General features: G+C 34.0%; 2 protein-coding genes across 2 annotated transcripts in view; both read left to right on the top strand.

Moving 5' to 3' along the window:
- The first annotated feature begins 5,867 nt into the window (after positions 1-5,867).
- On the top strand, positions 5,868-6,887 carry LOC145672485 (uncharacterized). Its single transcript, XM_081741647.1, has one exon. It carries the CDS (start codon positions 5,868-5,870, stop codon positions 6,885-6,887), a length of 1,020 nt encoding a protein of 339 aa, XP_081597773.1.
- LOC145673089 (uncharacterized) overlaps positions 6,799-23,814 on the top strand; it is a 35,477-nt gene continuing 18,461 nt past the window's right edge. The window contains exon 1 of the mRNA XM_081742443.1: positions 6,799-6,937. The gene's annotated coding sequence lies outside the window, so the exon portion shown is untranslated. The remainder of the gene's footprint in view (positions 6,938-23,814) is intronic.

The raw sequence follows: 23,814 nt of genomic DNA on the forward strand, positions 1-23,814 counted from the left end.
AAAAATACTTCACCTGGGTTAGATGGTCTTACATACCCTCACTTTAAAAATTTAACAGAAAAAGGTCTCAAATTATTATTAGAATATTATAACAATATTTGGAACACCAGCGTCATACCTCTAGAATGGAAAAAAGTATTAATCATCCCGATTCCAAAAGCAAAACAACCAATTGGTAAAGTAGATAATTATCGTCCAATTTCACTCCTCTCTTGTGCATATAAGATTTTCGAGGGGCTTATACTTAATCGCATGAATTGGTATTTAGAATATAATCAAATTCTGCATAATAATATAACAGGGTTTCGCAAAAGTACTTCAACCTCTGATGCATTGGCCCCAGTAACTTTAGATATTCATCAGGCATTTTATTCCAGAAACTATCTTCTAGCAGTTAGCATAGATTTACAGAAAGCTTATGATTCTGTAATTTTAGATATACTTATTAATAAGGTATATGAGTTAAATATACCGAGTAAAATTATAAGGATAATACATAATACTTTAATTGATAGAAAAATATATATCAAAATTGGTAATACTTATAATGACGCACGTACTACATCGATAGGGCTACTACAAGATAGTAAATTAAGTCCTATACTTTTCAATATATACATTAATGATCTAATTAAATTAAACAAGGGAGCAATACAACTAGTATCATTTGCGGATGACATCCTAATCACAACAACGACTTCAAACCTGGAAATTGGTAAAGAAATAATAGAAAACTTTCTTAATTCATTAATTTCTTGGACACAGCTTAATGGTTTTGAAGTAAATTGGGAAAAATCAAAATTCATAATTTTTACTAGACGAAAATTGGTATCGACAATAACAATTAATATTGAAAATCACAAATTATCGAACGAATCTTATATTAAATATTTAGGATTATTTTTAGATAAAAAATTAAATTGGAACCAACATCTAAGATATCGTACACAGCAAGCAGAGAAAGTTACAAAATTATTTCAATGTATAACAGCTAAGAAATATGGTATCAATCCTTTCAGTTTATCAAATGTTTTAAAACATACAGTAATGGCTAAGTTTACTTATGGAGGAATATTTTATTCTAATAATCTCAAACAATTCTATAATCGAGTAGAAAGTATACTTTATGATCTACAAAAAATCATTTTTTCACAACCAAGATTTTGCCCTAAACAAGCACTTTTAGCAGAAACCAATACAATTCCATTAACAATATTAGTACAACGAGCGGCAGAAAGGTTTATTTTAACAAGATTTGGTCGATCCTCTTCATTAATAATTAATAAATTACAACAAATAGAAGAGTTATTTAATAGGAATAAAAAGATACCATACATCAATAATAGACCATGGATTTATATAGCATATACTGGACTTAAATACATACAACCATTTATCCATAAGGTACCCCTTCTTCCTTGCTTCACATGGCAATATACTATCAATTTAGTAAATATAAATGTCACGATTCCGAATTTTATAAAAATTGAAAATTCGGAATTACGTAATAAAGTATATAAAAATATTTGGGAAGAAGAAATTCAAAAATTACGCACCGACACTGTTTTAATTTATACAGATGCATCAAAATACCCAGATTCTTCAGTGGGCGCTGCAATATTCATATCATCTAATAATCTTACTCTTAAATATAAATTACCATCATCTTTATCAATTTTTGAAGCAGAAGCTTTTGCTATTCGTCAGGCATTATTATATATTTTAAAACATAAAATATATATATCATGTATATGTACTGATTCACTTAGTGTCCTTCAAATACTGCAAAATACATACTGGAATGCAAAAGTTACTTGGACAATTTTAAATATAAAACATCTTTACAAAACACTTCAAAACAAGAATTACACTGTACAGTTTTACTTTATGCCTTCCCACATTGGTCTAAAATATGGCGATCTTATTGACAATGCAGCTAAGTCTGCAACTAGAATTGGAAAACCATATTATATAAAAATTCCTTATAGAAGTTACCTTTATATTATAGATACACATTTTTCAACATTAGTAAAACAATGGCAACAAAATAATAAATTATTACCTGGAAATACTTATTGGGAAACCATCGAATATCATTCCCATAAACCCAGGGAATTCATAAAACGTTGGGCAAGAAAGGAAATCATTGCATATTATAGAATACTTTTAGGTACAGCACTTACTCCAATTAAATTATTCCAAATTAGAAAAAAGGAGACTTATCACTGTTGGTGTGATAAGGGTATAGGTACCCTAGATCATTTATTATTTGAATGTACTTACTTACAAAATCAAAGATCTACATTTATTCAAAAATTAAATTATCATATCGGAATGGGACCATATAATTACAAATATATTATAGCAACATATAATTGGAAAGCAATTCGAAGCATGATACAATTTATTCTCCTTAATGGTATAAATATTTTAAAAAAATTGGAAAACAATAAATTAGTTAAATATAAGAAGGAATATTTAAAAAAATCTTGAAAAAATCAAAATAAATATATGCATATATATATATAAACACAAAAAAAGGTATAGAACAAGTTTGAAGAAAAAAAAATGCTTGAAATATTCCTTCCATTGAAGAAGATAATAACTTAAGTCGAAATGTTCAATAGAGATCACCTAACGAATTTAGCATTTGGAGCCTACTGAGACTACATTTAAGTCGGAGGCGAGGAAAAAACACTGTTAATAGTGATGAAGAAAGAAAGAAGTAGAAATAGAACAAGTTCTAATTTAGAACAGTTGTATCAAATGTTGTAACCAACCCAAAAGTTGCATACAACTTGGTATCATACATGTTCACATTTCACTTTGATGAAATATTTGACACAATATATGATGGAATATTTGTTCGTCTATAACATGCTTTATGCTATTAAGCAGCAATTGATTGTTTGTATATTTCTTCTCTTTTGTTTTATACCGACTTATATATCTATATGCATATCTCATTTGGACGTTGTCTATTGCTTGTAAAGCTCATAAAATATTATATTTTATTCACTTTTTTGTTACCTTGACAAATTTCCGATAGATTTCGTTCAAAACAGTGCTTTTTGTTCAATTTTGGTTCTTCCTAGAAGACAGTGTTACCAACTTGGTACAATTGTACTAAATCCAGCCCTTTTTGTCAGTCATCGGCCCGTTGGTACCACGCTGGCATTTTCAGCCTCTTTAGTGCAAAAGTTGTACAATTCTACCCAATTCAGCACCATTTAACAAATACTTGTCATATTTGTCACATTTTCAGAAGTGTCAGTAAGACTTTTCCTACCGGTTTTCCATTTTTTTAAAATTACAAATGTCAGTTTACTTACCTTATATTCTTCTTACAGTCTATTATCCTCCTCCGGCCGTGAAATAAGCGAGAATAAGGCATGATAATTTATATTTTAATATTTTATTATAACGTACGGTTTACACACGAACAATGAGATGATTGATTTGTTCCTAGTTATATATATATATATATATATATATATATATATATATATATATATATATATATATATATATATATATATATATATATATATATTTATTTCATACATGGCCATAATACGCTATAGCTTTATTGGTAACTTTGAAATAGATGCGCGTTTGGTTTCCTTACAAGCCTCTTGTTCAAGACTATTTGATGAAAAAGACGTCAGCACTGACGTCATTTTTGTCTTGAATTCAACAGTTTCGTTCAAGAAATTTCGTTTCGATCCTGTTCTAAACAATCCAATTCAAGAGTATTCAATAGCCAATCAGCGATCAAGTTGAGTGCAGGAAAATACAAAACAAGTATAATGGCGTCGTGAGACAGAGCTGCAGTTGAATAAATATCTTTTCCATACTCTTTTCCATAATTATTTGATATTCCAAGATTGTATCATAATAAACAAAAGCTAATATTTGCGCCGGAAGATATTGTTAGTATTTTTTGTTGATATTATTCAGAATTTATATAGTTATAATGCTTGCATGACCATAACTTTTGTTAAATTTTGAGGCAATCAGAAATATAAGTATTAATTTGAGAATTTAATATACAAGAATATCGGGTGTAGATTAAAAAAGAAGATTCCATTAAATAAAAAAAATATAACTGACTTTTCTTGATTTAATAAGACGTTTTGTACTGTTATTAATATCTGATAATATCAAATAATTGCGTACAGATTGATAATATACTCGCAAACTGAAGTATCCTGGAAATTATTACATGTTATCCTATTGTAATCTAGTTATTTTGTCACGAAATCCATACGTAGTATTTGAGAAGTTATTTCTTAAGGTAGAGGTTGCTTTCACGCGTGCAGATTAATTTTACCAGTGCTTTCCCGTAAGGTACAAATGGGCATCCTAACATATGCTACATGCAAGATTGCAAAAATAATAATAAACAAATAAAATCGAGATACTATTTAACAGTGTCGGGGCAGGAGCATTGAAGAGGGTTCACGGGAGAGTACGTTAGTACGGAGCAGGCGCGTCATCCACGGAGGTTATAGCACAAGAATAAGAATCACCTATAAATGAGAATAGTGCAACAAACCCTTGACATCGTATTCACTCATTTGAACTGAACTATATCTCTTGTAATGATTTGATACTGGTAACATTAAACTTCTAAACATAAAATACTGGTTTCCTACATTATACAGGCATATTCCGACATTGGAAATTATTACGGTATCTCAGATAATTCTCCTTCATACACACTCACACATTATAATAGTAAAATTACTATTCGTTTGACAGGTTATTCTTAACCAGTGCCAAAACAGGGATAAATTTGTGAAGAAACTCTGATGCAGATATAGGCGGTAAGTCCTGTAGCTGAAAAATATTATCATTGCTTCGTTTGGTTTTCTGTGATTTCAACCTTTTCTTTAAACAGTCTTCGATGCCAAAGCATAAATAACATCAAAAGGCAGTCATTGCCTCGTGATACACACAATTGTAGGAAACAGTTCGATTTTTTCTTTTGAGTGTGGTTCTGTCATCAGCAAACCATTTGAAAAATCAAATTTTTTTTTAAAAAAAATAAAGCTTAGTATAGGGAACGATTTTATACCTAAGCAGCACTTTATTTTTTAACGTCAGCTAACCTAACTCGCATTTAATGTAAAGGGGACAAACTACTTAGTGAAAATTCGATGGGATTGCTGCAAAATCAATTGACCACTGTTTTCTAAATTATTTAATATATTCTATTAAATTACAAATGCCTGCAAAAAGTTACGAAAAATATGCTAATATTATAGCTATTCATGCGCAGGTCTGAACTAAATCAGTAAGCAGTTTCGCTTTCATTTGTTTCCATAGTTACAGTCTCTTGTTTTAGACTGCCATCTATGAACAAGAATATAAAACAGATTTAATTCCTCTATGATCGTGTAAAAGTTGTTTCATGTCCATTCGAGACTCTTGTTCAAGTGTCTTCAACAATACTCCTTTGAACGTGTAAATTTGAGGTATTGAATTGTCTTGTTCAAGCTTTCTTGGATCGTCTACAAGCAGCATTATACTTCCTACATGCGAGAAAAGTTTCATCTTCCACAGTTCTTCGAGGCCCTCCTATTTGGATGTTTTTAAAAAGTAATTTTTAAAAAGAGCACATTCTTGATTTAGACTTTTGGAAGAGTGGGGAGTGTTCTAGAACTTTACCCCTTTTAGTTTCGTGTTATAGAATAATGCATTATGCTACTGGTATAGAATAATGAATTCAGCCCATTTTGTTTCAATTTGGTACTATTTTTCAGCCCACTTCAGAGTTTGGACTGTGACAACACTGCTAGAAGAAGAAGAAAATCAGTATGGTGTTAGACGAATTGACTGAGAAGCCAATGTTGTGATTAAAAATGAAGGATTTGGTTGATGTAGTGTATGAATACCAAGAGAAATTGAAAAATGAAGGTTATATACCTAGTATAGGAGGCGGGAAATTTTTAGGTAGGGAAGGAATACCAAGTTTAGCCTTTTTCTTTTTTCTGGCAAGAGACAAGGAGCTTGTGGTTGAGTTTTGCATGAATGCTGGCTTACTCAAGGAAACTTTGATATGTGAAAATTGCGGGAAACCCATGCGTTTAGTACATGATAAGCGTTCCACAGAAGGCAAGGTATGGAGTTGTGGTTTAAGGACAAAAATAAGGAAGAACAACAGGTGGATTTCTGAACGCTGCATGCGGAAACGATCAGTGAGACATACTTCGTGGTTTCAAAAAAGTAACCTTGCTTTGGAGGATGTGTTAATATTGACATACGAAATATTGAAAGAAACTTCTGTCGTAAGAATGGAACGTGAGTACCATATGAGTATTAGAACTTTCGTAAGTTGGAAACATACTGTTATGGAAATAATTTTAGACTATATACAGCAAAAAAGTAAAAAGTTGGGAGGAGTTGGAAGAGTGATAGAAATAATTGAAAGCACTTTTGGTAAACGAAGCTGTGATCCTGAAAAATTAGTAGGAGAACAGTGTGTCATTGGAGGCTTAGATAGGGATTCGGGAAGCTACTTCGTAATTTTCGCAGAAGATAGGAAAGAAGAAACTTTGTTAAATGCTATAAAAGATTGGGTCGAACCAAAGACAACAGTAATCGTTGACTTTTGGGAAGGGTACAAAAGTTTAAGTAAAACAGCAATCAAACATCTAAAAGTGAAACATAAGTTAAATTTTGTTAGTTACGCGGATTCAAACGTGCCAACGAACTCGTGTGATTATTCATGGAAGAGTGTGCAAGAGACGCTACCAGATTACAATCGTCAAAAAGATTTTAAGTATTACCTTGGGTTCTACATGTTTAAACATGAAGCAATAATGCAAGGAGAAAATCTGATGTTAAAATTTTTGGATGTTGTAAGGAGTAAGAAATGGTAAAACTGGTCCGAAAAAGAGAGCTAATAAGAATGCCTTGCAGAAGCTATAAGGTAAGTTCAAGTGCGTTAACTTATTTAAAAACTTCGGCTCAGTTCCTACAGATAAGAGCCACGTAGTAGATTAAGAACACGTATATTAGGTAGTAGGTGGAGAGTAGTATCAAATAATAATAGGTTAGAAATTCTTCAGAAGGTATGGTAGGTTATATTACATTCCCCAACAATGACGCGGGCGTGCAGGTGTACTTTGCCGCACCACTCGAAATTGTAAGGATATAATTCTTTCACTGATATCTTCTTGTCCCCTAAAAGATTTGCAGTGGGCGACATGGAAATATCTCACTTGGTATAGCGTACATGAAATTCAAGGGGCCACCAGAAATATTTTTTGGAAAATTATAGTTCTTTTACAATTTGCGTATAAATACAGCTTTCAAATGTATGGCAACTAACAACTACAGTGCAAAGAAACAGAAACCAAGTGCTATGTGGCGCCGAAAAAGCATAAATGCTAACTGAATCAGAGCAGGGCAAAACTGCTGGGCCCGTGTCATAATGTAGGGATGTCCGAAAGGAGCAGGCGCTTCAGCGATGGTGGGCAAGGTTCTAGAATACAAGTTCACCACCTTGTTATTAGAAGAAATCCTTCAGTGCAAGCGGAATTTTGGTTAGGGAGTCTTAGTTTCTCCCCGAATCTTGCACACATATAGGATTTCCAGTGTTACTTCACAAAATATATCTGAGCGAGCGACAACGAGCGAAGGGGGTTAAAAGTCTCTCGGGGCTCTTCGTTTTCTACCTTCATCACAATTTAGACAAAAACGAGGTGCTCAGTTCTGGGGCCATGAAACGAGTTGGTTAAGATTCATCTTTTTGGATAATTAATAATTTCGGATAGGGGAAGATGGGATAACGAGAGGCAAAAGTAATTTAAAATGCTAACATTTTGCAAGTCACATTTCTGATTGTGCATATTTGGGCAACACACACATAGAAAATTATTTTATTTTTTCCCAATGTACAGGAAGACTGCAAATAAATTCTTTTAAAGTTTCAGTTGTCTCTTATTACCCCGTATGGGATAATAAGAGACGCTGACCTGATTTCTTTCATGCTGTACCTTGTTATGAAACTGAGATTGCAAGAGATATGCCTAGGATGTATTCTATTACCCTATATTTTTACATGTATTTATTCTGGCTACTTTTCTGCCAATTGCCATGTGAGAATGAAGGTTAGTGAAAGTCGTACATGAAAGTTGAATGCTTTTAATCACAAACTATATGACAACCAAGCTGCATCTGTGCCTAAAGTAATGGGGATGAATTGCTTAATTTGATGCATTTCGGCCGCTTCTGTCCACTATCCGGAATGGACAGGAATACCCATAATTTTAGCGAGAGGTTAATAATAAAAGAGTGAAATCAATTATCTTTAAATATCAAATATATTCTGATTAATTAATTTAAAGTGTATTATGTGATGTTTATGCTTTTGGATATAACATGACACTCTCAGTCGCAGAACCTATAAACCTCTGAGAATTTAACATAGGCAACAACACAGCCGATGACATACCTGTTGAGACTGTTGATGGAACCATGGACGATGAATGAACTGGAACTCGTTGTCTGGTATTCAGTTGTCACCCGACAACTGAAAGTCGGCTGGTCTCGAACCTGCGACCGAGGTATCTTGGAACCTCGTTCAGCTTCTTCTTATGATGTTCGCACCTCCAACGCTCTATGCAAACTCCCTCCTTCTGATCCTAAATCCAACAAAGAATAGGTTTTTATTCCATCTTCCAAACGATGGAATGTGTCCCCTCAACTTTGGAATGACGTCAAAATGTCACAGCTGTTAGAAACTTTCATTTCTTGATTGTTGTGCCATGTCCAAAATTCTCAAACAATTCATTTCTGCTAAACTGCATATTATGTCATACCCGAAATGTGTATTTGTGAACAAAGCTGAGTACACAAAATATTTTATAACAACATAGAGCTTACACGCTCTTTTCTTAAATTCTGTCATTTCATCGTTATTTACACATTATGTCTAGACGACATATAAACAATAACAAACATCATGCGTAATTACTTACAGCATGACATTGTTTACTTTTCTGATTCTGATTACACACAACATAATTTTATCTTATTAAGTTTTTGAAAGAGATTAACTTTTACAACAATAACAATAAAATGATATTAAATATTAATTACTTATCGGATCCATCTACATATATTAATTACAGCCTTTCATAATTTATGAAGTTTTTCACTGATTCTGAACATTTTGGAATGTCAAAATTACACATTGCAGTCATATAAAACTTTTTTTTTTATTAAAAAAGTAGGGCATACGTCGTAAATTATCTCTTTGTGCTACAATGACTTCTTTTGTTGCAGATTTATTTATTTATGGTTACATATAGATCACAACAGGTATATTACCTAATGATAGTGACCTAGTCATTTTGTATATAAATAGAGCATGCATGAATTCACTTACATAATTACAAATACACATTTATAGATATGGACATTTTAATTAATGAGTCGTCAATAAAATTGCACAATAGTTCTTAGAGAACGATTGCTTATAGTAAATGTGTCAAGTTCAGGATGACCTTCAGCATAGGAGTTAAAAATATAACACATTCTCCTAATACGTGACATGTATAGCGTATTTGTTCTAGCTGTAGGTAAATGAAAAGTACCGGTAATATTCCTAGGACCTGTGCGTTTACCTGGAACATGAAATTCTATCTGGAATAGTAAATGCTCAGTGTCTATATTATTTTGTAATTATTTCATTAAGAAAATCAAGAGTTGGGTGGTACGTCTTTCTTCGAGAGATGAGATATCGTGCTTACGAAGGGGGTCGGTATATTTTTCGAATTTTGGATATAATCCGGTTTCCTTCTAAGTTAAGTACCTCACAAAACGAGATTGAATCGCTTCAAGACGTGTTTTGTTTTTCTGACTGTTGGGATGCCATATGATTGAAGAGTACTTAAGTTTGGATCTAACGTAACTATTGAACAGGGTTTTAAGAACCTTACTATTTGAAAAGTCAAAGCCAAGTCTGATTACGAAGCCAAGGTTTCTGTAGGCCACACTAACAATGCGATTGATATACTTATTGAAGGAAAAGTTGGAGCTAATAGTGACCCCTAAATCAGTTACAATGTCAACTCTTTGTACGGGAGTGTTTATACTATAGATTTTAGATTATGAATTTTCTTTGTAAATGTAATAACGTTACATTTTTTAATGTTAAGATTAAGTTTGTTCGTTATACACTAAGTGTGTAGTGCGCTTAGATCTTCTTGTAGTGCGAGAGCATCGGAGGGCTGAGAAATGCTTCGATAGAGTTTTACATCATCAGCAAATAATAATTTAAGTCTTAGTACAGTTTGGTAGCACATTTGGGATATCATTTATAAAAATTAAGAATAATAATGGACCAAGGTTTGAGCCCTGAGGGACCCGTGACGTTACAATGAAACTTGGAGTTGTTATATTTTTATATATTATATGTTGTCTGCGATAAAAGAGACATGACATTGGAAATTGTCTAGCTTTGAGAGTGAAGTTGAATGAAATAAACTTGTTCAATAAGATATCATGATCCAGTGTATCAAAAGCTTTACTGAAATCCGTATATATTGCATCAACTTGATTTCTACTGTCAACATGTTCCGCAATGAAGTGTATGAATTCAACAAGATTAGTTCTTGTAGATCTCTTCGGCAGAAAACCATGCTAATATGAAGATATTAAAGGATGAATATGGTTAAAAATTCTTTGATAAACGATAGATTCAAATATCTTAGCTGGGGCAGATATTAAGGCAATGGGTCGATAATTTTGAACGTCATGGTTGTCACAGTTGCTTTTTGGTATTGGTAAAATATTCGAAATTTTCCACTTAGATGGGAACAGGGAAGCTAGTAGTGGATATTTTAGGATTTCAGCGCATCCTTTTATTACGTATGGAGGTACATCGTCCGGGCTAGGGGAGCTTCTAGGCTTGAGATTTTTAATTGCATTTCTACTTCTGTCAGATGTATGGGGTTAAAATTTAGGTTGTCAGTTATTTCAGAAGTTTCAAGATTTGAAGTATTTTGTATGTCATAGGTAGGTGACGAGTTGCTGACGATTTTTTGAAAGTGCTGTGTAAAAGCATTTGCAATTTCTAAGTTATCTTTTAAGATATTGTATTCAAATCGAACGGTGTTATGATCTGATTTTCTAGTTTTGTTTTTTACATACGACCAGAAAGCTTTTGGATTTTCTAGTATATTTTGTTCACAGACGTGTACATATTTTTTATGAGCTTCGTTGATTTCTCTGTTAAGGCAAGCTCTAATACTACAAAATTTTTCGTGATGATATTCTGAAAATACTCCCCCACGTTTCCATTTTTTATGATGGTATTTTTTACTTTTCACAAGTTTAATTATATTTCTAGTGAACCATATGGGATAGTTACGAGAATATCTTTTTAATGGAACACATTTGTCAAAGATTGAGTATAAAGTGGTATAGAACTCTTTTTACCGCAAGGTCAACATTAGCACAATCATTTAGCGTTTTCAGTCAGCACGCGAAAGTTCATTATACAAGTCGAAAAAATTTGCTTTGGATAAATTGTAACGCGGTTTTATTTCGAAAGTTGAAGATTTGGGTTGTTGTACCTGCCTAAATTCTATTAAGAGGGGAGGATGGTGGGGGTCGTCTGGGACTAAGGGGGTAGGGGTGTTCCAAGAACCGGTTTCAGTTTGGTTTGTAGTTTAAACCGAATCAATCGGTTTGGACTTCAAACCGGTTCGGTTCGGTCTGAGAACAGTTCAGTTAGGTTCGGTTTCTAACTGTTCGGTTCGGTTTGAAGAATGGTTCGGTTCGGTTTAAGAACTGTTGGGCCCTTTTTGAGGACTGTTTTGTTCGATTTTAGTTCAATATTTGAAATCGACAGAAATGCAGTTTGCATTATTAGGAACCGTCCGCCCAGACATTATAATAAGGCTGAATGTTACGTTTTTCGATATAACTTTATTCAGATTAAAATTATTTCGATATTACTGAAACAATTGAGGGGTCGTACTTGTGTACGTACTTTTACCGATGCTTTGGATTTTGGAATAAAACTTTTAATATCAGTTGGAAGACAACTTTACGGCATGGGCGGATTTAGGAGATACCGTGGTAAGGGGCAGGGCAGTTACTTGAAGGGTGGATGCTATTTCAGGAGAAGCTACGTTTAGAATGAAACATTAAACTCATCTTGAAATGACTAGGAGGGGGGGGGGGGCATGATTTACGCCCTGTATGTGGAAAATATCCTAGTGCAATATTATCAGGTGACCAACAAAATTTGTGCTGTTTTTGAGAACAATTACTTTTGTCGCGTTAGTGTGGTCAAATTGATTCTGATGACGTTACACAGTATGGCGCTAGATTCGTTGTACAAAAACAGAGGGGTGATTCGTGAGAGCAAAACAAACAAAACAAGTTCCAGTACACATAGGACGAGAAGCGTGTCGTTTACGTGTTATAGGCTACCGAAAGCGTGGGAAAACAAACTTTAGAGTTAAATATTGCACAAACTATTGATTGTAGACGTGATGCGGTTTGATATCAACAAAGGATCCACCTGCTTTATCCAAATTTGCAGTTTACAGATTTGTGCAATGGCGGCGCAGGGGATTCCCCAAAGGACGTTAGCGATTCCCTGACATTTTATCTCGTAAATTGAGTGGACAACAACATGTAAAGGACATTTCACTGCCTGGAAATAATACTACGTTGCAGGTCAATATACTCATATACGAAGATAAAAGATGGCGGATGAAGTAAAAATTACTGTGTGTGGTTGCATACCTCCTCAAAGAGTACTAGTAAAGTCGTTGTACAAGAATTCAATGGAAACTTTACGTCGCTAGAATGTAAAAATACGTACGGCACAAGCCGATAAGTAACAGAAAATAAAGAAATTCCTATTGCTGATCTGCTCATATTAATGGTATCGCAACGCATCTACCTTTACAACTACAGTAATTGAATAAGAACAACAAATAAAGAACGCGTAATAATAATAATAATAATACACATAACTGTTTTAGCATATTCATTTCGATCAGTACATAACACAAATGCGACTACAGTACATTTTTTCTCAATCAATGTTCTAAACTGACGGATGTGAAACAAAATATTTCTGGTTCCAAATCGTATAAAGGGACTGCACACAGAAGGTAGTTGTAGGAAGCAAGGTACAGAGGGGAGTCTTTGTTTACATGGAAAGAGGATGGCTGTCAGAACGGACACTTCAAAAGGTGTTCAAAGTTTCAATCCGCCACTTCAATGCAAAGATTACAGCGGCGTCGAAGGGAAAGACGCTGCGAACGCGTTGAAACACTCCTGGCGTTTCCTGAATGCTCCACGCTGCAGCAACAATTCGAGCAACCAAATCTTCCTCTGATTGCACAGGCGTCGCGTAGATTAGTGTTTCATATAGCCCCAGAAAAAGAAATATATGGCGTGTAATGCATGCACCCTTTGGGCATGGAAAGAGTACATCTGATTTTCGTGAAGCATGTTCCAAACCTGCCGATGATGTGTGTTAATTTCAGCAGCTACTACCCGTGTGCTGGTGGACGGTTTTCTCTGATCTAAAGCAAGAATTTCCTCAAAACCCACAGTCCATACGGTTCTGTTTCGTCCAGCATTGGGCATGTGTGCTTCCAGCAATGTCTGCCAGTTCCTCACGTGTGTACTCCTCCATTACCTCTGTAATCACAGTTGTTGGCCGTATGGTGATGAAATAAAGCGAAATTAAAGTGGGAAATGGTAGATGTTTCCTCGTCAATGTGTTCACTGTCCAGAATCGAAGATAGCGAGATTGCAACTTAGTGCAACTGTTCTGTCAGAGAATGATATTTATGCGTACGATTAGCAAATATACAAAACCTACATCGTCACGGAGAAGATACCACACCCAGAGCCGACGGGGAAGGGGGGGGGGGCTGGTAGCAAGAGGGCGCCGAACAAGAAATAAGAAAAAAGAAGTGTTGAAAATGAATAAACGATGTGGTGCCCCGTAAAAGTATTGGTGCCCTATTAGACCAATATTGTTGTCGGTTTGCAAAGAAATAGATTTCTTAAAAATTTTCTTGCTCGCTACGCTCGCAATCCAAACGTTTCAGTAAAACTCACAAGAAGTTTTTACTTATTACTTAAAGAAAGTTATTATATAATTTGTTAATAACGATGTGATATACAAGGTGCCGAGTATTGACTTACATTGTACGTAGGAGCGTTTGCAAAATCAGAAACGGTCAAAGTCTGAAATATGTGTTCGGCGTTTTGATGATGATGAGTCTGATTACGCTTTTCTTATAATATTAATCACGACGGCGAGAATGAAAAAATGAAAAATGAGAGAAATGAAGACACACATGCAAGCTGCTATTTGAGCAGGAATACTAAAAGTGAAGGAATAATAACATTTTCGTATTTGAAGAAGTTGTAGAATAGGGGCATAACAGGTTAGAACTTAACCCAACGAATTTCATCTTTTTCAAAGACTGATCACTACCAGTGATTTTTTATTTATTTATTTATTTATTCCGTTGACATATGAAATGCTTCTAATTTGAAGGAATTTATTGGGATCATTTCTCCATCAAATACTTGTATTGCCAGGATTTTTTTTTGTGAGTACGTGGTATCTAGTTGTATGATATTTTTTATATATCTACATACGTACAAAAGACACTCAAACATTTTATATATTAAATATATATATATATAATATATATATAAATATATACAAACATTTTATATATATACTGCAATGAGTACTTTCCGTCTCATTGCTATTTTATTCTTTTATTATACACAAATCTGCTAACTGGTCGTATGTTACGAGTGAGTTAAAGATTAAATTCAGCTCCATTTGGACACAGCTGAATTCGCTTTGACAGAGTTCGCTTAAGTTTTGGTTAGCCAATAGTAGACGAAACTACGTTGCAAACCCTTTGGACAGTTTAGTTTGTCAAAATTTTACCGACAGTTGTGAACGGTACAATTCGGTTCAGTTTGAGAACGGTTCGGTTCGGTTCGGTTTGTGAATGGTTTGGTTTGGGTTAGGTTAGGTTAGGTTTGGAAACGGTTGTTTCGGTTAACCGTTCCAAACCGGTTTAAGTGACAAACCGAAACCGCGGTTTACGTTTTCAGGAACCGTCCGCCCCTATAAGGGAGGTTGTTCGTGAGAAACACTGACATTAGAGATATTGGTAAGGACTAAGTCTAATGTCTTACCGTAGAAGCTGTATCAAAATGAAAACTAGCCTGCGTGAATACTTTTAACAATAATGAAATGAAGCTTTAAGCCCTAAAACAGAAAACAGGTCTAGACCAAAACTTTTTAAACCAAACATTCTCTTTTTAACAGAATAAACCCTCATAATATTTACAAGTTGTGCTCTTTTAACAATGAACGGATTATTTCCTAATAAATTTACAGTACCATAAAAGATAAACACTTTATTCATTTCCTGAATATCATCATGAGGAACCCAGTGGAATTTTAATTTTCAGTTAGTGAACGTGGGAAGACGAAACTACTGTCTCGTATTAAGCGACAAAACAAAAAAATGTGGTAATAAGAGACACGCATTTTCTGGCAAGTTAATTTATCAGAGGAAAACTGGAACAATCCCACTTTGAAGTATTACTAGTGCTGTACAAATGTATACAACCAAGTTTTGGAAACATTTGTAACTAGTTTGTTAAAAAACCGACTTTAGATACCTAAAGTTTTTTGGAAGACACTTTTTGAAAGGCAGAAAAGAGGGTAAATAAGTTGCCTAAAAGCAATGAATTTTTTTTTTAGGCTTGTACACAGAAATATTCAGTAAGCTGTGGGTTACTATTTTTTTTTTTTTTTTTTTTTTTATTTTTCTGATGATAAACCAAACTACTAGCCTTTTTGTTTATTATTACTCTTCTAATTTATTTTGACGTAATTCACCCAACTTGCCCTAACAAAACAAAAATAACCAGGAACATTAGTAACATCAGATAATGCAAAACAATATACCTGTTGCGAATAAATGAACTTCAAAGAACACCACACTGTATGCCACAAGAAACATTTTGTAAACACATGAACCAAGAAAAAGAACACTAAAAGAATCTATAAAATGTACGCAGAACACACGAGGTGTAAAGCAATATATCTAAGTATTGCCATATAAACACCTCGACAGATTCACACAATACAATCTCTACCACCAATGAACAATTCAAAATTGTCTCCGAATACGAACACGAAACAATGGAATTTCGAATAAAATAAAAAGTAAAGTAAAATAAAATTTATGCACCGAAAATCAAAGAAATAACAAAAAACTTCATTTATCTAAAATTATAATTAATTAAAACACTAGCTGAACCTGCGCTCTCTACGCAGCGCATCATTTGCATATGAGCATATATCTTTCTCATTCCTCACAATATATGTACATGTCCCTTTACAGATACAAGTAAAAGAAGTCTTGATAAAAAAAAAAAAAAAATAAATAAATAAATAAAAAAATAAATCGGCAAGGGGTATCATAAAGGGGAGATTTTTTCAATTATTTTTTCTCAATATCTCGCACCGTTTGCAAGATTTGAGCCTACTTCCGGTTGGAGTTTCTAATTCATGCATGACCAGTGTTTTCTTTCTTCTTGCATGCAGTATGTAATAAGCAAATACATTACATATACAATTAATTATAATGTCAGTTATATATGATGTTCATTGGGCAAAACACTCCAAACAATAAAGATTTATCTTGGTTATTCTTCGTCTCGAGAAATGGTTATTCTTCCTTTTTCATTATTATTTGGCCGTGAAACAAACGCCTGAGAAATATACAACCCCAATATACAACAATGTGGTGTTGGAATGTATAATACATAGGATATGATGCTTTAGTTTAGGATATGATGCTTTAGTTTTTTTTTTCTTTCTTCATTTCAACGCTTCCAGTGTACCCTAAAAAAATGTAATAAAGAAATAATGGCCATGTTTTTTTCGAATATTTAATTAGAACTCAACAATCTACGCAAAATTTCCAATCGATCAGTGAAAATGTCATCTTTCTAGAGCCTGTAGTTTCCGAGATTCATTGTCGAAAGGATTGACCACAAACATATAAATGTTCTCAACATATAGTTTAAAAAAACTCGAAAGATGGAAGCACAATTCACATGCATTGATTTTAGAGAAGGCTTGTTAAAATACAAAGGCTTTGAACAATAATTTTATATCATAAACTTTATGAAAAAGATATAGTTAACTAATTTAGACTATTTAAAGTACAAATACTTAAAATGTTTGTCTCTGTTAAACGTGAAATCACATAACCGTAAATGAAAGATTTGCAAGCTGAAGTTATAGGTTGGAGCTCAGGCACTTTTAATTGCTATTGTAGCATTTCAATAGATAGATTAGTATTACTTTATGTATACTACAATAGATCTACATATAACTAGTGTGGTTAAGTATACGAACATGGTAACGGACTGTACAAAGAAGTTCAGTGTTCTTAGTTTAGGTAATAGTATATTTCAACGATTAAAAAAAAAAAGTCCACAAACTGGAGGAAAAGAATAAGGAACGAAAAGGAACCAAAATAAAATACGTAAAATATATTAATTAGTTTTATAAAGGGAGACCTGTGTTCTAGAACCTTCCCGCGATTGTGGGTATACGTATAAGCGAGGGTAGTGAAAAGAATTGGGCTTTGGCAATAAGTTTCAGTAGCACTTACCATGGTTTCGTACTACTAACGCTTCACTTGTAAATATAAAATACAGCTTCTGTGCACTGTGCAGAAATACACTGCCGGCGGAAAATAGCATCTAACAAAGTCATCTTTCATATGCACTCACTCACTTTATCCGTTGCGGTCGCTAAGTGGTAGAGCGTTCACCACTGGTGCATGGGGTCCTTGGTTTGATCCTACCTCACGCCAAAGTGAACTTTCTGGTGGACAAACACCGTGTGTGTGGGTTTTCTCGGGATTCTGCCGTTTCCTTCCACTTTCTTCATTCCACCCTTTTTCAGCATCACTGTCTCCTTTAGCAGGGTGTCTATCGGTCACGCAAGTCACGAAATCAGAAAACGGTCATGAAAGTCAAGAAAAAGTCACGAAATTTAGCTTTTGGTCACGATTTTTTTAAACTACAAATGTAAGTACAGATTGGAAATTTTTTTTCTATAAAATGTCAAAATTCATCACCAAAAAAGTCTATGGTCGGTTTTAGACGCTAGTAAATCGCAAACAAATCACATTTCTATCGCATGGGTGAAAGTGCAGCCTAATCCAAACCCAAATTCGCTCTTGAGAATGTTACGAAATTTTATGATTTGGTGAAGAAAAGGTCACGAAATTTCATTTCGGAATTTTAGTAGACACCCTGTTTAGCCAAGTTGGTATAACCGAAGGACGTAGAACTTAAAGATTTCGTTTCATTTTTTTTTTTTTTTTTCACTTTATCCATCGTAAAGCACTTGTAATGATTTTACACTAGTAACTCTACACCTGTAAACGTAAAATACAGCTGTATTGCATTGTATTTAATTCTGTCGGCTGTAGAAAATTGTTCCTGATAAATATTCAATTTTACCTCTAAATCTTCCAAAATGTGATGCGCCAAAACCAAGGTGGATTGATTTAAATCACTTATCGTCGATTTAAATCGAATTCCGAAATAAATTAATTTAAAGTGAAAATAAGTAAAATCCCGTTTCTGTTCTGTTATTTCGATTATGCAAGTTAATAATCATAATACAATGAGACTCAAATATACAGTATAGTATGAAAACAAGTGTCATGCAGAGAATGATTAGGAAAACTCCCGTTTTGAACAGGTGACGGAGCAATTCTGCTTTTCTTCTTTTCGTAACATTGGGTTTGGGTTTTAAAATCGTTAACTATTCCAACGGGGAAATCACCATCGACATTTAAGACAAAAATTCTTTTTTGTGCGTGTCTGTTTGTTTGTTCCCAAATAATAGGGCGTATTTAGAGGGGTCCTATCCCCCTCTCCATTTTGGGGGGGGGGGGTAATTTTATAACTTTAGGCGAAATTTATGTATTTCATGCCGCAAGCTAGTTTTGAGTTTTTAAAAATAGGTCCCTGCCAAATATCAGTAACTTTTGTGAAAAAAGTGTACTTTTTCCTTAATGCTTAACCTTTTAAATTAGATCACCTATTTTTAGGTGATAGGGTAGAATCTTCATTATTCGATTAAAAAATTACAAACAAGGCTTTTTACTTCATTTTCTTCAAGACTGGAGACATTTTAGAACACGTTACATATGCTTTCACGCCTTTCCGTTAAGGCATAGTGTGTGATGACGTCATAAATTTAAAAAGATATTTTTTGTTATGCAAATTATTATTATTTTTTGGCGGGTTACATTTTGCATTCAGAAGACTGAAATTTTGCACACTCGTTCAGTGCACCCCTTAATAATTTTCAGATGTTTTCAGATCTCTGCGTGGAAACAGCGATGTCCAGAGGGGCAAAAATGTTTTTTTTTAAAAAAGGATATTTTCTTAAACAAAGATAACTTTCTTCGTGATTTTCCCGCCTCAGATAGAGAGACATGAATGGTACCGTTTGAAAGGCTGTTCTATTCTGAAGAAAATGATGTACGTACTTTGCTCCTAGGATAAATAGGGATGTCTCAGGAAACTGTTACCTGAGATCTTGTTTGATACGCGAATCTGGCAGGAAGGTTGTCGTATGCCATTGACAACACCAGACCACTGATATGTCAGAAATTGAGGGATAACTGGAAGTTTTAATTCGTCCGCCGCACAGTGAAGTATTTAGTCTTGAAACCCAGACAAAAATATTTACCATATAGTATCATAAAATAATCGATTAAATGAAATTAATTTGTGTTTACCTACAGTTCTAAAGATACATTATAGCCAAAACCTGGTCCTGCACTTTTGAACAGTCAGGAAAATCAGAGAAATTATATTATCTTGTGTATTAATTATTTTTTATTGCTTTAAACTGTCTATGATAAATACTTTGAAACATTTTAAGAGGAAATGCTTGCTATTTTGCTATTAATTAACATTTGCTACATCAAATAATGGATAAAAAAACTAACATAATCATAAAATAGAAACAGTAATAAACTTTTTTTTAGATATACTGTACAAGGTGTGGCCAAAAGTCTGAACCGGGCTAAATATTTAAGAAACTAAATGCGGTCGATCCGAAGTGATTGGGATCAATGTTGGTGGTATGGAGAAACATTATGACATGGATAAGGTTGTCGTCCGCCATCTTGGTGGCCGCCATATTGGAATCAACTTGTTTATTTTAAGTGCAATATGGTCATATGGCATATTAAACAACATCCCCGTTCGAAGAGAAATCCAATGGTAAAATTATTTTTTCAAAATCTGAAACGGCTTTGAAGTTTTATATGAATTTAGGATCGATTGTGTTATTTTTCAGACGTAAATTTTAAGTGTGGAGCATTGTATGGACGGAAACTGACTGTATCTACTTTTTCTTGTAGGTAGGATGGGATGTTAACTCGAGAGGAAAGAATTGAAATTATCCTTTTGGCTGGAGGACGCGATTAGGATGTCGTTCATTGAACATGGCTGCTGCTATTGCTGAACTGCATCCCCTAAGTCGAAAATGTTTGTTTCTAGCCTCAGCTGCTTCCTCTCAGAGTTACTCAGTAGGCAAAATAACATGTTTTATGATTGCTGGGCCATGAATGAAAACTTTATATAGGGCTGGAATCATCGAATATGAATCATATAGTTTCACATAAAATTCTGCAGTGGCAATAGCGAAGTTCTGAAATTTCTTCACGTCTATTTCATGGCCACAAGAGATTGCCTACAGAATAATCTTGAAATATTTTTATCAAGTTTAACTCCACATCAGTTATTCGGGCAGCAGTTTCATGGTCAGCAAAAAACCTCCTTGAAGTGTTTTCATCGCTCGTATTGCCATGGCCTCGCTTAGGGACGTCCACTAACAAACCAACATCTTCTCTGAAACTGGTTTGAATTTCTTTTCTTCGTCTCTTTAACTATGGTTTTCTCTTCTGATTTCCCTTGTCATTGTTTAATAGGGATTTTGTAGGCTATGTGTAATATTGATTCGAAAAACCTGATTCTTGTATGAAGGACAGACAATCTAAACAAGGGCAGACAACAAATTTCATACGTCATAATTCATGGTGCAGTTTATGAACTTAAAAGTCTCAGTAAATGTCATTTATTATAGAATTAATTGCATGAAACCCTACTTGAAAAATTAATTCTACTTTTCTGTATAAACTGAATCAACTAAACATTGAACTCATAGGTTTGTCAGAAAACTGCTGTAAGGTCTTCTGAACTCACGTAAAAACCAAATTAGATATAATTTATAAATACATTTTTATTTTTAATGGGGCAATTTCGGACAAAATTTTATTCTTGGACTAAGTTAACAAAAGATTGAACTCTTAATTGCAAAAGGAATCATTGATCAACTAGATTCAGAACATAAACAAAAACACTTCTTAACTTGTAAATTTTATAATTTTTTCTTGCAAAAAAACTCTCACATTTCATTACATATTTAACCACCAAGACTTAGAACTAAAATGTTAACATGTCATCAAATTAAAACTTCAATCAAGTATATTGCTATTAACAACGAATTTTAGATGTAGTGTGATGCATTTTATAAATTTCTATAATGTTAGTTTGTTTGATCAAAATTTTAAATAACTATTATTGTTTAGTTAGTGTTTTCAATATATGCAAAATATTAATTGTTAATTTTGTTTTAATACTGTCTAGTTAATGATTAGACAGGCCTGAAATGACATTTTCGTTAGTTTTGAAATCCTACTCTGTTTCCAACTCCTCCTCCCCCATTCTTATTTGTTTTTATCACTCCCACGTCTTTACTTTGATTTTCACAGGTAACTTCATAAACCATTTCAGACATCAGGAAAATAGCTTTTGAAAAAGGATGTTCTTTTAGTATTAATTGGAGGTGATTTCACAAATCTGGTATATGAAGTTCCCAGTACTTACTGGATTTGATGTTTCCTTATTGTACGGCAGTAACGTAGAAATATTCCTCAAATAATTAAAAAAAAAAAAAAAATCTTAGAGTAGCATTCGAAGTCGAAGTTCGCTATTGACTCCCCTAAACGCAAGAAAATTTAGTCGCCCCGTACTTCGTATGCCTCTAATTCGAACTAAAACAAGCTAGCTGTTACTTTTTCTTAAACCACACTCAAAATCCGGTAGTGACACCATTTTTTCTCTTGAATATCACTCATTTTCTACGAATCACAGAAAAGGGAGCTCTAATCTCTACACTTTAATCAATGAAGCAACCAACCACTAAACGTATAGCCACACTATACACATTAAAATATATCGCCGTTGCACTGCCGTAAATATTGCAATTCTTGCTTGCAGATTTTGATTCTTTATTGTTGGCACTAGAGGCCTGTTGTTCAAGACTTTACAGTTACTGTTACAACACCAAATGTACTCATGTAAAGAAGAGTTATGTATATTGCTTTTGATTTTTCGCTGGCGTGGGAGACCTGTGTTCGATTCTCGGCGAGAGTTCATGTAGTTCGGATTCCACGTTAATCAGTAGGTCCACGTCTCATAGTCTCGCTGCTCAACGGGACGTTAAACCCACATTCAACTCAACTTAACTCAGAAACGTTCTCGCAAGATACTTCCGGAGGGGGAAGGCAAAAGACCTTCATAGAAGCGAAGTCGTGAACACACGCCCACCTTAATAAACATAATACTTCAAAACCCAAGGTGTGACCCGGGGGAATTTCATCCGGGGCATTTCTCCGATCTTGCTCAAGCTGGGTTACCAGTATTTTAGCATTACTACATTAACCCGACACTTTTTCAATTTCATATCCTTGGGAAATCTGAGATTATCACTGCTGTAGTATGAGCAAGCAAGTCAAATATATTTTGACATGTGTTACAAAGAAGCGAACCCCCTTTCGAAGAAGCGAACCCAGGGGGATTACTCCCCGCTGCTGGGGCCGTGTTTGCAATATGGGTTTAAAGCAAAATTTAATTAAAAGGATTTTAAGAATTCTGTAATAATAAAACGTGCTATGTTCAAACTACCTATTTCTTCACTTATGTTTGAGCATAAATATAACTTCATAATAATCCTTGAAACACACAAATGAAAGTGCAATAAATGTAGAGCAAATATACAGGACAATGTATACTCATGTCCAAAATTATTGTCGCATACCAGGGATGGCAAAAACCATGGTTTTTATTTAAAAAAAAACAAAAAAAACGGTTTTTTTGGTTTAAACCAGGTTTTTATGGTTTAAATGATTTGTTCTATATATTCATATCATATATGGACAGAAATAAGTTTGTTTTGCCTTGATGTTATTATGCAACAACCGGGTTATGCTGGAAGGGGTCACATAAGCTTAAAGCGGAATAAAAACCGCTTCTCGAGTTACATCCGAGAGAAATTGTCCTCCATTTGAACTCGGAACCAGGACTAATTGGCCACAAATGCGATACGTCTGCCGACTCACTCACGAAGGAATCCTGATTAAAAAAAAAAAAAAAAAAATACGTTGTACTGATCTTTACATGCTTCTTAATATAACTGTCAAGAGTCATTTCAGAAGGACAAAAAGATAAACAGTTGCACAAGTGAAACCATTACACAGAATTAATTACATATGAACAATTTCAAAGTACGACGGAGTACAGAAGAAGTAATCTAGTTCAAGTTAGTTAACAACGACTTTTATTGGTCCAAATTAAAGAAATACACCGACTTAATCTGCATATCAATAAGAAAAG

This window comes from Thermobia domestica, chromosome 16 (genome assembly GCF_964235325.1).
Source record: "Thermobia domestica chromosome 16, izTheDome1.hap1.1, whole genome shotgun sequence".
In the NCBI taxonomy this organism is placed as follows: domain Eukaryota; kingdom Metazoa; phylum Arthropoda; class Insecta; order Zygentoma; family Lepismatidae; genus Thermobia; species Thermobia domestica.

Excerpts from the sequence above, each read along its gene's own strand:
- LOC145672485 (XM_081741647.1), top strand. The coding sequence starts at position 5,868 with ATGAAGGATTTGGTTGATGTAGTGTATGAATACCAAGAGAAATTGAAA.